Genomic DNA, 13906 nt, shown 5'->3' on the forward strand with positions numbered 1-13906 from the left:
ATCTTGGCCATGGGTTAAATTTATATAAGGCAAAATGCCAGTTCAGATTTGGAGAGCACACTTTTAGTGAGTGCCAGAAGTCACATTCCTTAATCCTTTCTTGGCTCCATTCATCCTTTCTATACTTACCAGGGGGAAAGAAACAAATGGCAGGCAAGTATTCGGAGCCCAAATGCTGAAACTTCGTTACTAAAGGAGCTGGGACTGTCATCTCCAGTGACTACCAATAACCTATAGCTGTGATGTCACATAATTGAAACTAATTGCTAAAAATGAAAATAAAAATCATATAAAAACAAAATTTCACAATGAATGAAAGGAGTAAAATACTTATTCTCAAAAAGAACTTAATGTTTTGGCAAAAATTAATGAAACTGACTAGAGAAATTACACAAATGGAAATGAATAATTAAAAGAAAGGAATTTTGTCAAATGAAGGATTTTTATTGAAAGCTTAAAGACATTTATGAGAATATTAATAATTGTGTCTGAATTTCTAATTCCCCAATCTCTAGATCATATAAACTGAATGAACTAAATTTTTTTCAATCATAAATAAGATGTCATGTTAGAGAGATGAGATATATTTTGACAATGTCTAAAATTCAGTGAAAACTCTTCAATAATTCTAAGATTCAAAGCTGTAACTCATTTTAAAATTAAATGAGGTTAGGATTGCCAAGGGCCATGCACTTATGTGAGCTGAGAGTGTTCCGCACAATACAACAATTAATTAGTTCCAGGAAATTCTGAACTAAAAAGAACATCTAGGTCAAAAAGAAGGGGTAGTTGAAACTCTTTAGTGAAGGACAGTGGAGACAGTTTGCTGTAATTAACCATCTAGGGTTCACACAGACATTGCTGAACCTGGAGGTGAAGGTGTTTAGCCTCCTATCCATTGGGGCAACCCTAATTTAACTACATTTATGAAAACAAACGACAGTTCCTTGAATCATACTTATTCCTTTATGTCATAGTTTTTTACTTAAAAACCACCTCTCTTGATTTGAACTTCTAAATAACTTGTTTACAAAATAAGGGGTCATCTTACAGAATATTCATACTTTGATTTTTTTTTTTTTAGTATTCCCCATTACCATTTAGAACTGACTTTTGTTCGATTTTACTTACCCAGCAAACAGTAAGTAAATAAGCTATTGAGCATTCAAAGTATTTATAATTCAAGAGATGATTCAAATGAAGACAGGATCATCTCAGAGTATTCTCTCTAAACTTCAATTCTCAAATGCTTACAATCTCCTCAAACATTACTCTGGTTAAAATATAGTTTGGATTTATGATTCCAAGGGGCTTAGTTATCTGACAAGAACAGGAACATACTAAATCTTTGCATAATACATTTTAGAAATGGTTTGCATATTAGACACTAAGCAGTTATTTAATCTTGCTTTTAACCTACTGGTTTTCTAAATCTTTCCTCCACAGCTTGATTCCCAGTAGAGAGGAAAACAAGTTGAACAAAAATTTTTCTATTTATTGAAAAGAGTTATTTACTTATCTGTGCAAAAGGTTGAGATATTATGGAACGGGGGATACATGTATTTACCCAGAGTGTCTTACACAGGCATTTTACTTAAATTTTCATTTCATAAAAGGATTATATATCTTGACCCACTTATACACCTAATGACAGTGTAGAAGCACAAAGTACTATTTTTCCCACTTTCTACTTAACTGATTCGGTCAAGTTACTTTAAGCTTTCTCTTTGAACTTCACTTAGCTCATTTGTAAGTACAGATATATTAATGTCTGGTAGAACAAATGACAATGTTAACTGAAGTCTCTGACAGCTGTAATATATTACATAAATAGAAGAGATATTGTTCTATTTATATAAGAATAGGCTACCTGGTTATTTCTCTAGCATGATAGTTTTAAAAAGAAAGGACAAAAAAGATGCTATTTTGAAGTAGAGTTTACTATAAAAAAGTTCAAATTTTCAAGAATTTTTTTCATATAAAAATGTGGGTTATAGCTAAAACCTAGAGACTATTTAATCCAGTCACTTCAATTTTACATTTTAGGAAAGTGACACCCTGAAGGCTAAAAATCAAAATATACTAACAAGCCATCACAAGAAATGGTGGAAAGAAAAACACTAAAGACAAATCTTGTGCTTCCCAATTTGTTCTGAAGTCATTCCTTATTGGGCTTGAACTCTTCACCACTACCTTCTTTCAGCACTGGTTTTCAATTACCATGTGCATCTGTCACCATGTTGGAACACAAGCGGGGAAAGAATGGAGAGGCAGGAAACAAAGTTCCTATGCTTCTTTAAAGTCAACCAAGTCTATTTAATTTCTCCTGTGTTTTCATAATGAGAAAAGACTTTCATCTTGTAGTGGAAATATCTCATTTTCCTCCAAAGGGTCATCATATGTTTCTTATAAATTCATTTTTATGAATTCTTGAGGTATATATTGGTTCTTCAGTGAGAAAGAAGGGTACAGTAAGAGTTAAATAGTGAAATATTAAGAGAAGGGAGTAGAACATAGGAAAAGATGGTTACAAAGAATTAACTTGAAGCTGGCATAAGGTACATCATTTTCAAACTTGCTATTTTGGCCCATTTTCCACAACATTATAAAGTTAGATTTAACAGGTTAAAGACTAAAGGATTCAAAGGCCATGTATGATCGATTGGATACTCACTGAAGACAAAGAAACATTACTAGTTATTGGCCTTAAATTACCCAAAATTTCAAAACAAAAATTCTTAAGGCTTAGAGTGTTACACTTGATACTGTCATTATGTCCTATTTTAACATAGCAGTTAGTATTTTATCAACTAGAAAATTTAGTAAAGTGTTGAAGGAAGTGGTGCATGTAAGTATATTAGTCTTATTTCTAGTATAAAGAGGAAAACATTTAATCATTTGCCATTAAGCATGGTGTTAGCTAATAGGAGTTTCTTTTTTTAAGAAACACTTTATCATTATTACAAAGTTCTTTATTCCTAGTTTTCTGAGAATTCTTATAGAGAATGGATATTGAATTTTGCCAATGCTTTTCCACATTTATTGAAATAATTATATAATTTATAGCTATTAGGAATTTATTTTTGAACGTCAAAAAGCTTGTAGTACTGGATAAATTCCACTCGATCATGATGCATTTTTTATACTGCTGTATTAAAATTGCTTAGATTTTTATATCTATGATTATGATTGATATTAGTCTGTAGTTTTCTTGTCCTGTAATATTTTTGTCTGGTTTTAGAATCAGGGTAATGCTGGTCTCAAATGAGAATTGGGATACAGTCCTTCATTTTCAATTTTCTCAGTGGGTTTGAGTAGAAGTGGTATTTCCTTCTTCAAAGTTTGGAAAGATTTGCCAATAAAAACATCTTAGTGTGGTATTTATTTGGAGGACGCTTTTTTCAAATGACCAACTTAATTCTTTAAAACATGGGGCTAGATAAGTTATCTATTTCTTCATGAGTGATATTTGGTGGTTTGTGTCTTTTAGGAATTTGTCCACTTCATGTAGGTGTCAAATTTGTGCAAATAACAGTGCTCCTTTATTATCCTTTTAATGTCTACAGACTATAGTAATGTCACCATTCTCATTCTTGATACTAGTGATTTGTCTTCTTTCTTTGATCATCAGAGTGAAAAGTATCGATTTTGTTGATCTTCTGAAACCACTAGCTTTTAATTTCATCAGTTTTCTAATTTTTGTTTCCCACTTTAGTGATTTGTGACAATTTTTTATACTTATTTTGGTTTAATATGTTCTTAGTCTTCTAATTTCTTAGTCTTCTAATTTCTTCTAATTTCTTAAGTTGAGATTATTACTTAACTTTCTTCCTTTTTTAATATAGGCATTTATGCTTTGTTTTCCTAAGTTACTGCTATATGGGCATATTACAAATATTGAGATGCTATGTTTCATTCAGTTCAAGGTACTTTCTAATGTCCTCACCGATTTCTTGACTCATCGATTATTCAGCTGTACATTTAGTTTCCATATATTTCAAGATTGTTCAGAGAATTTACATTCTCATAAAATTACCAAGACTTGTTTTATGGACAATAATATTGTCAATTGTGGTAAAAAATTCTGTATACTTGAGGATAATATATACTCTGGTGACATATTATGAGCGTCCTATAATATTAAGGGAGTATGAAAAGTTCACTGACATGGTTTCAGATTCTACAATGCAGTTCGCCTTTAAGAAAATTTAGCAAAACTGTGATAGGCAGAATTGTGGAATGGCTCCCAAACAGATCCTACCCTAATCCTGGATCCTGTGAATTTGAAAACATACCACTCTCAGAGTTATGTTCTGTCACATGGCACAGTTGTACTGAAATCAGGGTTATCTGGGTGGATATGATCTAATTATATGAGCCCCTTCACAAAAGCAGAGAATATTCTCCAGATGGTAACAGAAGCTGAAGTCACAAAATCAAAAACAGTTGGAGGATTTGATATGCCAGTGTTGGCTCTGAAGATGCAAAAACCACTTGAAAAGAAATGTAGTTAGTCTGAAGAAGCTAAGAGATGGCCCAGCTGACAAAATGTGAAGAAATGGGAATCCAATCCTAGACTCATAGTGTCAAGGCATAGGATTCTGCCAACAACTGAAGAAGGCTGGTAATGGATTTTTTCACAGAGCTGCTAGATAAAAGATCCATTTGACATTTTATTTTGGCTTCGCGAGGCACTGAGAATTCAGTCAAGGCTGCCTTCACTTTTTGTTGGGGAAAGGAGGTACTGGGGATTAAACCCAAGGGTGCTTTACCACTGAGCTATATCCCCAGCCCTTTTTATTTTAGAACAGGGTCTCACTAAGTTGTTGAGGGTCTTGCTTACTTCCTGAGGCTGGCCTTGATCTTGCAATTTTCCTGCCTCAACCACCTGAATTGTGGGATTACAGGTGTGAGCCACTGCATCCAGCTCTGCCTCGACTTCTCACCCACACTACTGTGGGGTCACAAATGGATGTTGCTTTAAGCTTCTAGACAGTGATAATTAGTCATCCAGCAATAGACAGCTACTACATTTACTTTAAATCAAAATGTAAGTTTGGCTCTAACTCCTTTACTATTTTTCCCCTCCTTCCAAATGATTCTTATGAGTCCAGAATTATTTATCATTGTTTGTTAAAAATAAAACTACCAAATCCTTAAATAAATGATAGGTTGTACAAATTATATAAATACACAAAATGGAATACACTATAACCAGTAAAAGGGAGAAGTAGTACATGGATAACAAAACATTAAAACCAACCCAAGTTGTATTAATCAGAGAAAAAAGCAAGATCTGATAGTGTTATAGAATGATTTTTCTTATAATTTAATTTAAAGGATTATTTAAAGGATTTCATAAAATCAAGATAACTATATTAAACGTCTTTCTGGAAAAATTTTAAAAATCTGTAATAGCCAACAAGTTTTGTAATATAAGTAGATTGTTGAGTGAAAGGCTTTAATTTTTCATTTTCTACCTTTCATTACATTTTAAAATAAAGAAATATCAATAGAGGTCACTTGTCAGTGTCTGAATAAACACTTGCCTGGATTTCATACAAAACTATCTTGTTGTTTTATTTAATTTAAACTTGTCATCTGGAACTTGAATCCATGCTCCTCTAAGTATCCATAAGACCACTCACCTTGCCTTGTCAAGTTTTTCCCCCTCACTTCTCAATGGCATTGCTTTTTAACCAGGGGCCTTGTTTGCACCTATATGAATGTTAATATGTATGTAAAACATTCATATCCTATTTTAATTATACACTATTCACTGTTCTTAAAATTTTATGCTGAATCTTTTCACTTTTTCACAATAGTGAAACTTGCATTAAGATACAGATCCTAAGTAGCACAAACCATTCCAACGATGCCATCTTGATGAAGATAAAGATAATGATCTGTGTATTCATAGTTATATAGTAATATTGTGAATATTCCAACAGCAAATAAAGTATGATAAAAATGGGACCAATAATCCTAAATACTGGAACAATTATGTACACAGCATTTAATGGGCAAGTTCTATTACTAGTTTTATTTAATGTATTTTAATGGAAATGACAAATAGTTTTTCATATTCCTTTAAATGTTTTTTTCAAAATGAATAATTGTTACAGGTAAAACTGAAAATGGCAAATCTGTTTCAGTGATTAAATATTGTACTTATAAACCTTATTGTTGGGACTAATGACACGTTAACTCACTCAGGCTGACTTTTTACTCCCTGGTGGGTGAGCAAGATCAAGGCCTCAAAGGTGGTTTCAATAGTCAATGATGATAAATCGGACCACCCTCAGGGATTGGTTAATAACAGTTCCACGAACGTGATCAGCTCTGCTTGCCCTATAGTTCTATGAGACTCTCGCCTGCATGAACCGCCGTGCCTTGCTGACATTTAAGCTGATTGGTTCCCGCCTAGCCTTCACCCTACATGAAAGTTGTGTGACTTCCTCAATAAACTAGTTCCTGCTGTGACTGGTCTCCTTGATGTGTCCGACTGTCCTCCACCTGGAGGGCTGGGTGCGGGCTGTCAGTCGGCCCTACCTTTCCCCGTGTGGCCTTGTTGGGGTGTGCTCCCTTCCCTTGTTGCTGGTCGAGAAGAGCAAGGGGGCTAAAGACACCTTATCAAGATCAAATTTTACCTCTGATTGTATTTTCTACAGCAGAAAGTAGATAATGAGAAAAACCTAAAAACACAATCTCAGTTTGAGGCTGTCCTTGTCATGTTAACCAAAAGACCTGGAGGCACTGAAGGTCACCAAAAATACAAGATTACCAAATAGCTCCCATTTCTGTTTGTCTACATGTCAAAGAAGTTCACAGTTCATAAGTGACCTACAGAACCATGAGATTATTACACAATCAAAAGAGGGTATGTGGAGATGTACTTGGAAAATGATATATAAGAATTAAATATAAGTGCCATCACTGTTAAAAAGTCACACTAAGTAGACTTTTTTTTTTTTCTAAACAGCTTTTTACACATAAACATAACTGGATTCCATGTGTAACTACACTGTAATAAATCTGTCTCAAAAAAAAAAAGTTGGCTGACATTTTCAGAAAACAGCAAAGTGTAATAGCCTATAAAACACTGAGTATATGTACAAGCTCTTTGTTATAGGGAAAATGTTAGACAAAATCCTTGGAAACTTTACAAGGAGAAATCAGAGACTGAACATAAAAAAGTAATAAAACATAACACTGAAATGTCATTCTGCAAGCCTCTCAAATCACATTACCTGGAACCAGTTCCATAATGATGTAGACAGGTTGTCTTTGTGTGCAAACTCCTATGAGTTTGACAATATTGGGATGATCATATTGCTTGAGAATTCTGGATGAAAGAAAAGAACAATTGTTATTTGAATACAAATGAATTCCTTTGTCATCAATACTTTATTATTTTTAAATGATGTGCACAAATAGAATTGTTTTAATCCTAATTCAATTTTTAAAATATAAATATAACCCCCAATTATGATAAATGGGATGTACATAAACAAGTACTCAAATATTAACAAAATATAGAAGTGGGTCAATTTTCCTTAATTCAATTAAATATTCACTTAAAAATTGTCTACTCTTAATGAGTATCAATTATGTTAAATAGGAATAATCTAGTTTGTTCAAAAGATGTAGAACTTCCTTCAATGTGTCTGGTTTTAGCACCACCACAAAAAAATCATCTCATACTGGTAAATGCTACAGAGATCATTAGACTTTATAATATTTAAGTGCTTTCTTATCATGATCAATTATAAATGGTAAGACAAAAAAGTTGATGAATTTGGCAAAATTTTAAAAAACAACCAAGTAACATACTAAGGCTGAAGCAGAATAGAGTTAATTTGGTAAAGACAAAACTTCATCAAAGATTATAAAATAGCATAGGCTCATCCACGGGATTCCAAGTATGATCTAAAAATGAGTTCGATTTGCTCAGAAGCCTGTCTGCCCCAATTACATCTTTTATGCTCAAATTTTATCCACTGACAGTTTTAAATTTGCTCTTATTTGAAAACTGCTGTATTCTTACCTAGAATGAAAGAACTTTGGAGAAAGAAAAAAATATATGTTTTATATGTATATGGTTAGATCAGGAAAAACACTAAAAATATTTTAGACTTAAAATGTAATGATTTACAAATAAAAAGATTACAAAGAATTCTAGAGATAGAGGAAAAATTTAGCCAATAACTTTGAGATCACACTTTCTACTAGAAATTAAAAGGAAAGTTTCAAGAATGTTTGACTTTAATCTGAATTGTCTTTTCTTAGGTTGGAAGCTGCTTAGTAAAGAAATTGCAAAAAACGTCCAGTATGAACTCTGATAATATTAGATATCTAAATATATTTAGAACCTATTAAAAAACACTCAGAAGCTTGAATGAACAAACTTTTCATTTTTAACAAAAAAATTTCTAATTTTACTTTAAAAGAAGAAATTAAGCTCTTCACTGTGCAACAAAACAATTACATTGGAAACAAATTTAATTTTTTGGAAAATGTTAAAACATAGCCTTAAGAATACCTGTGAATAGCCATGAAATAATGAGACTATGAATTTCAATTATGAGAGCTTGGCTTTTAACTTATATTTTATTGGAAATTCTGAAAAATATGTAAGAAAAAGTTCTCCAACTTTATTCTATAGATAATACTTAATAAATGTATCCCACTATTTTTATCTGTTGCCAGGAACATTCATTTTTAGATAATAAATGGAAAAATGTACATCAAAATGATCCACATGATGAGACTCAGTTTTCTCCTTGTCATCTACTCTTTATTCTAACACCACAAAAATCTATGGATCCATGTATCCTCCCTTCCCATCATCCATTCATCATTTCATTATCTCTCATCCATATGTCTGTCTAGTTTACTCCGTCAGTTACCTGTTGGTTTTGTGTTTTGTAGTATATACTGGGTTTTGCCACTAAAAGAACAGTTTTAACTATTTGTAATACAGGGATGGCAAGGTGAAATATTAAACTTTAGCTCACAGAAAAAAAAAAGAGACAATAAAGTAGAAACAATATATACATTTTTGAACAAATGCCAAACACTAGACTGAAAAGGAAATTTGAGATTCTCCGAAAAGAAAGTTAGTAACTGGTAAAAGAGAATCAACTCAATAATATCCAAGGAGAATAGGATATATAATTCCATATCTAAATGTACATATAAATATCTTAATCATTTGATAAAGTAATTTTTAAAAAAATTTTTAGTTTTCAATGGACTATATTTTATATTTATATGCAGTGCTGAGAATCAAACCCAGTGCCTCATACATGCTAGGCAAGCACTCTACCACTGAGCCAAAACCCAAGTTCCAATAATGCTTTTTCTAAGGATAATCACATTACATGTAAACATATGTAGGTCAATGTATTATAAAAGCAAAAATACTGCAGTATTTAAGGACATATAGAATACTCACTGCTTTTAAGTAACTGTATTGCTATGATTGCCTATTGACATACAGTCTACCTCAAAAAACAACTTTGCTTCCTCATTATAAAAGTGCTTACTTAAGAGCGTTCTGAAAGTGCTTATATCTACTTCAGCAAATCACAATATAAGATGTCTTCAAACTTACATTTTGATTATAAATACATTGTGATGAATAAATACATTATAGTGAATTAAAAATGCATATTTATATTACTTTAGAGAACTCACTTGGCTTCTTGTAAAAATTTTATTTTCAATTCCTGAGGAAGATCTTCTTTACATGTTTTAACAGCAACATTAGTTTTATCCTTTAATGTGCCCTTATATACTTCACCAAAATTTCCCTGAAAACAGAAATCATTGTTTGAGATGTATGACAGCATGTAAATCTTTGCTAAATATAAGGAAAACATGCAATGAGACAGTTTGAGTTAATCACAAAGAACTGAGACTATATCAGTATACATTCTTACTGTTAGGCCTCTACTTATCTGAATGATTCTAAAGCTGTTATAATTCAACATGTCTAAAACTTATCATCCAAAGATTCTTCCTGGCTAAACTACTTTCTTCAGTTACTAGAACTGTCATTCTCTATGTAAGCACTCAGTTCCTGACTTGACAACACTTTTCGTTTTCCTCCTTTCATTTCACAAAGATTACCCTTATTCAGGATCTCAATCTTCTCATCTAAACTGGTCTCATCTTAAATCACTCACTCCTCCAATCCATGTACCATAGCACTGCCAGGCTAATCTTTGCTAGAGAAAACTTTGATTCTACTACTACCTTGCTTAATATCCATCCTTCAATTACCATTACTTTCTTAGCCTCTAACTGCACAGTATAGCCCCCCAATGTTATATGTATTCTAAACTTATTTGAGTTTAGTCATCACAGAACATGTGCCATGGTTTTAATTTATTTTTACCATCTATGGAAAACCCCCACCTCCAATTAGAAAATGCCACCTCAGCTTTAAGTCTATTTCCTATACTTTCTCCTTCATGAAGACTTTCTTGATCTTCCCTATAGTGTGTGTCCTGTTCCTTAACACTCATCTCCCCATTTTCCCTTTGTATTCTTCTAATGGTTTCTGCTTTACATAACAGGTCTTGATCCCCACTGAGCATTTGAAAAAATGTAAACATTCATCTGACAAATGTTACCCGGACAGCTTCATAGGACAGCCATTACTGTCTACCATGAAATGGACAAAACTTCATCTCTACTTTCAGCCTTAGATCCATGGGGACAAGTCTCACTATACTTTTTGTTTATATCAATCATCATAAGATCATGGTCCTGGGTGAATTTTTACTTCCTCCTCCCTATCATCAGATTTTACACACTTCCATTTAATCCTTCCTTCTCTTCTATAGCCAACTTCCACTGTGTCATCTGGAATTCATAGTATATTACCAACATATCTTCAGTCTACCCTTTGATCATTCCCTTTACCTTCTTCTAATAGGATCCTGTTCCTCACCCGAAAACCACCAAATGATTATGAACTTCCCTTTGTCCTCTAAGGAATACCTTCTCTGCTATCCCCATATAATTCTATGTTTGCCTCAATTTCACATTTATTTATTTTGCTTTGCAGAGGATCAAATCCAGGCCTGACAAATGCTAGGCAAGTACTCTACCAGTGAGCTACTCTCCCAACCTAATCTTACAATTCTAAATATCAACTATATATCAACAACTATGATATTTGTACCTTTGACACAGTCAAACCTTTGACACACCTGATGTTCACTTTTGTCTGAAGCTTGAGGCACTTAAACTGACATTTCTCTTAATCCTCACACAGATATTCAATTATATAGATAAATATTCAAATGTATCTAGAACTCACCACTTCTCATCACTCCCAGTCACCACCCTTTTCTAGCATCATCTTCTACTAAGTTATGTACAACTGCCTCCTAACTTTCAAACTCAGTCTAGTTTTAACAGTGACCTTTTTAAAAAGGTCATGCCACTGGTATTGGCACCAAAATAGACAGGTAGATCAATGGTACAGAAGAGAGGACACAGACACAAACCCAAATAAATAATTTTCTCATACTAGACAAAAGTGCCTAAAATATACAATGGAGAAAAGACAGCCTGTTCAACAAATGATGCCGGGAAAACTGGAAATCTATATGCAGCAGAATGAAACTAAACCCTTTTCTCTCATCCTGCACAAAACTCAACTCAAAATGGATCAAGGACCTTGGAATCAGACCAGAGACCCTGCACCTTATAGAAGAAAAAGTAGGTACAAATCTTCATCATGTCAGCTTAGGATCAGACTTCCTTAACATGACTCCCAAAGCACAAGAAATAAAAGCAGGAATCAATAATTGAGATAGGTTCAAACTAGTATCCTCAGCAAAGGATACTATCAGCAATGTGAAGAGAGAGCCTATAGAGTGGGAGAAAATCTTTGCCACACATGCTTCAGATAGAGCACTAATCTCCAGAATCTATAAAGAACTCAAAAAACTCTACACCAAGAATACAAAGAACCCAATGGACAAATGAGCTAAGGAAATGAGCAGACACTTCACAGAAGATCTACAAGCAATCAACGGATATGAAAAAATGTTCAACACCTCTAGTAATAAGAGAAATGCAAACCAAAACTACCCTTAGAATGGCGATTATCAAGAATACAAGCAACAATAGGTGTTGGAGAGGATATGGGGGAAAAGATACACTCATACATTGCTGGTGGGACTGTAAATTAGTGCATCCACTCTGGAAAGCAGTGTGGAGATTCCTCAGAAAACTTGTAATGGAACCACCGTTTGACCCAGCTATCCCATTCCTCGGCCTATACCCAAAGGACTTAAAATCAGCATACTACAGTGATGCAGCCACATCAATGTTCATAGCTGCTCAATTCACAATAGCTAGATTGTGGAACCAACTTACATACCCTTCAATTGATGAATGAATAAAGAAACTGTGGGGTGTGTGTGTGTGTGTGTGTGTGTGTGTATACACACAATGGAATATTACTCAGCCATAAAGAATAATAAAACTATGGCATTTGCAGGCAAATGGATGAAATTGGAGAATATCATGCTAAGTGGGAAAAGCCAATCACAAAAACCAAAGGACGAATGATCTCTCGGATAAGTGGATGGTGATACATAATGAGGGGTGGGAGGGAGGCAAGAATGGAGGAAGGATGGATTGTTTAGAGGAAAAAGAGGGGTGGGAGGGGTGAGGGGAAGGAAAAATAACAGAATGAGACAAACATCAATTACCCTTTGTACATGTATGATTACACAAATGGTATAACTCTACTTCATGTACAACCAGAGAAACAAGTTGTACCCCATTTGTTTACAATGAATGAAAATAAGTAAATTATTAAAAAAAAAAAAGGTCACACCACATTTCTCCACACAAAATTGCCTACTATCTCACAACTTCACTTGTGATCAGAGCCAAATTGTTACACTGGTTTATAAGGTCCTAAAGATCTACACCATTATCACCTCAGATTTCCCTATTATGCTTGCTTAGTTATACCTAAACTGCTTTCCTTGCTCCTCCATCTCCAACCCCTTCTACTCTATAATAGTCTTCCTTCTCTTTTCATGAGATCCCTTTTTAAATTTCTTTTCTCCCCCAGTCGTCCCCTTTCTCTTCCACATGAGAAGACATTCAAGTTCTGACTTTGCATTTGGCTTATTTAAGGTAGCATGATTTTCTCCAGTTTCATTCATTTGCCAGAAAATAACAACTTCATTCTTCTTCATGACTAAATAAAACTCCATTGTGATTATGCCATATTTTCTTTATCCATTCATCCTCTAATGGATACCTAGGCTGGTCCCTTAAAAGGGCTAATGTGAATTGTGCTGCTGTGAACACTGAAATACATAATGAATTTCAGTATTACATATAATTATCATGCACCAAAAGAAAACAATAAATCAGCACATGAATGTGAATGCCTAAATGATAATACTCTTATGTGCAGCTGGGCATACAGCACAAGGTATTAAGTTTCATAGCACTGAGGGGTGGGGGGCGGAAACACCTTAGAAAAAACAATAACTCTCCATGAACTTAGTGTTATGGTTTGAATTTAAGTATTCCACCAAAATTCATAGGTTGGAACTTAACCCTGCGGGTCAAGAGATAAGGTTTTGCAAAATAACTGGGCCATGAGGAATCTATCATCATGGAGGATTTTCTGAACCAAACAGAAGTTCTTGAGGTGGGGAAAGGGAAAGGTAGTGAAAATACATGAAAAATCATGCTCTCATATTAAAAAATATTAGATGAAGTGAAGCTATACAGTGTGTCTTTAAGTATTAGTGTTATTACAATTGATGAAATTTGGCCAGGCGTGGTGGTGCTTGCCAGTAATCTCAGTGGCTTGGGATACTGAGGCAGGAGGATTGCGAGTTCAAAACCAGCCTCA

The 13906-nt window shown here is 33.8% G+C and overlaps 1 protein-coding gene across 5 annotated transcripts in view; it reads right to left on the minus strand.

The window, feature by feature from the left end:
- FER (FER tyrosine kinase) overlaps positions 1–13906 on the minus strand; it is a 513195-nt gene that overhangs the window by 143364 nt on the left and 355925 nt on the right. For all 5 annotated transcript variants that reach the window (XM_079143515.1, XM_079143514.1, XM_079143517.1 and 2 more), the window contains 2 exons: positions 9700–9815; positions 7251–7345 (listed from right to left, as the gene is read on the minus strand). In XM_079143515.1, the coding sequence (XP_078999641.1) occupies positions 7251–7345; positions 9700–9815 (211 nt within the window). The remainder of the gene's footprint in view (positions 1–7250; positions 7346–9699; positions 9816–13906) is intronic.

This window comes from Sciurus vulgaris, assembly GCF_902686455.1.
Source record: "Sciurus vulgaris genome assembly, chromosome: 6".
Classification (NCBI taxonomy): Eukaryota; Metazoa; Chordata; class Mammalia; order Rodentia; family Sciuridae; genus Sciurus; species Sciurus vulgaris.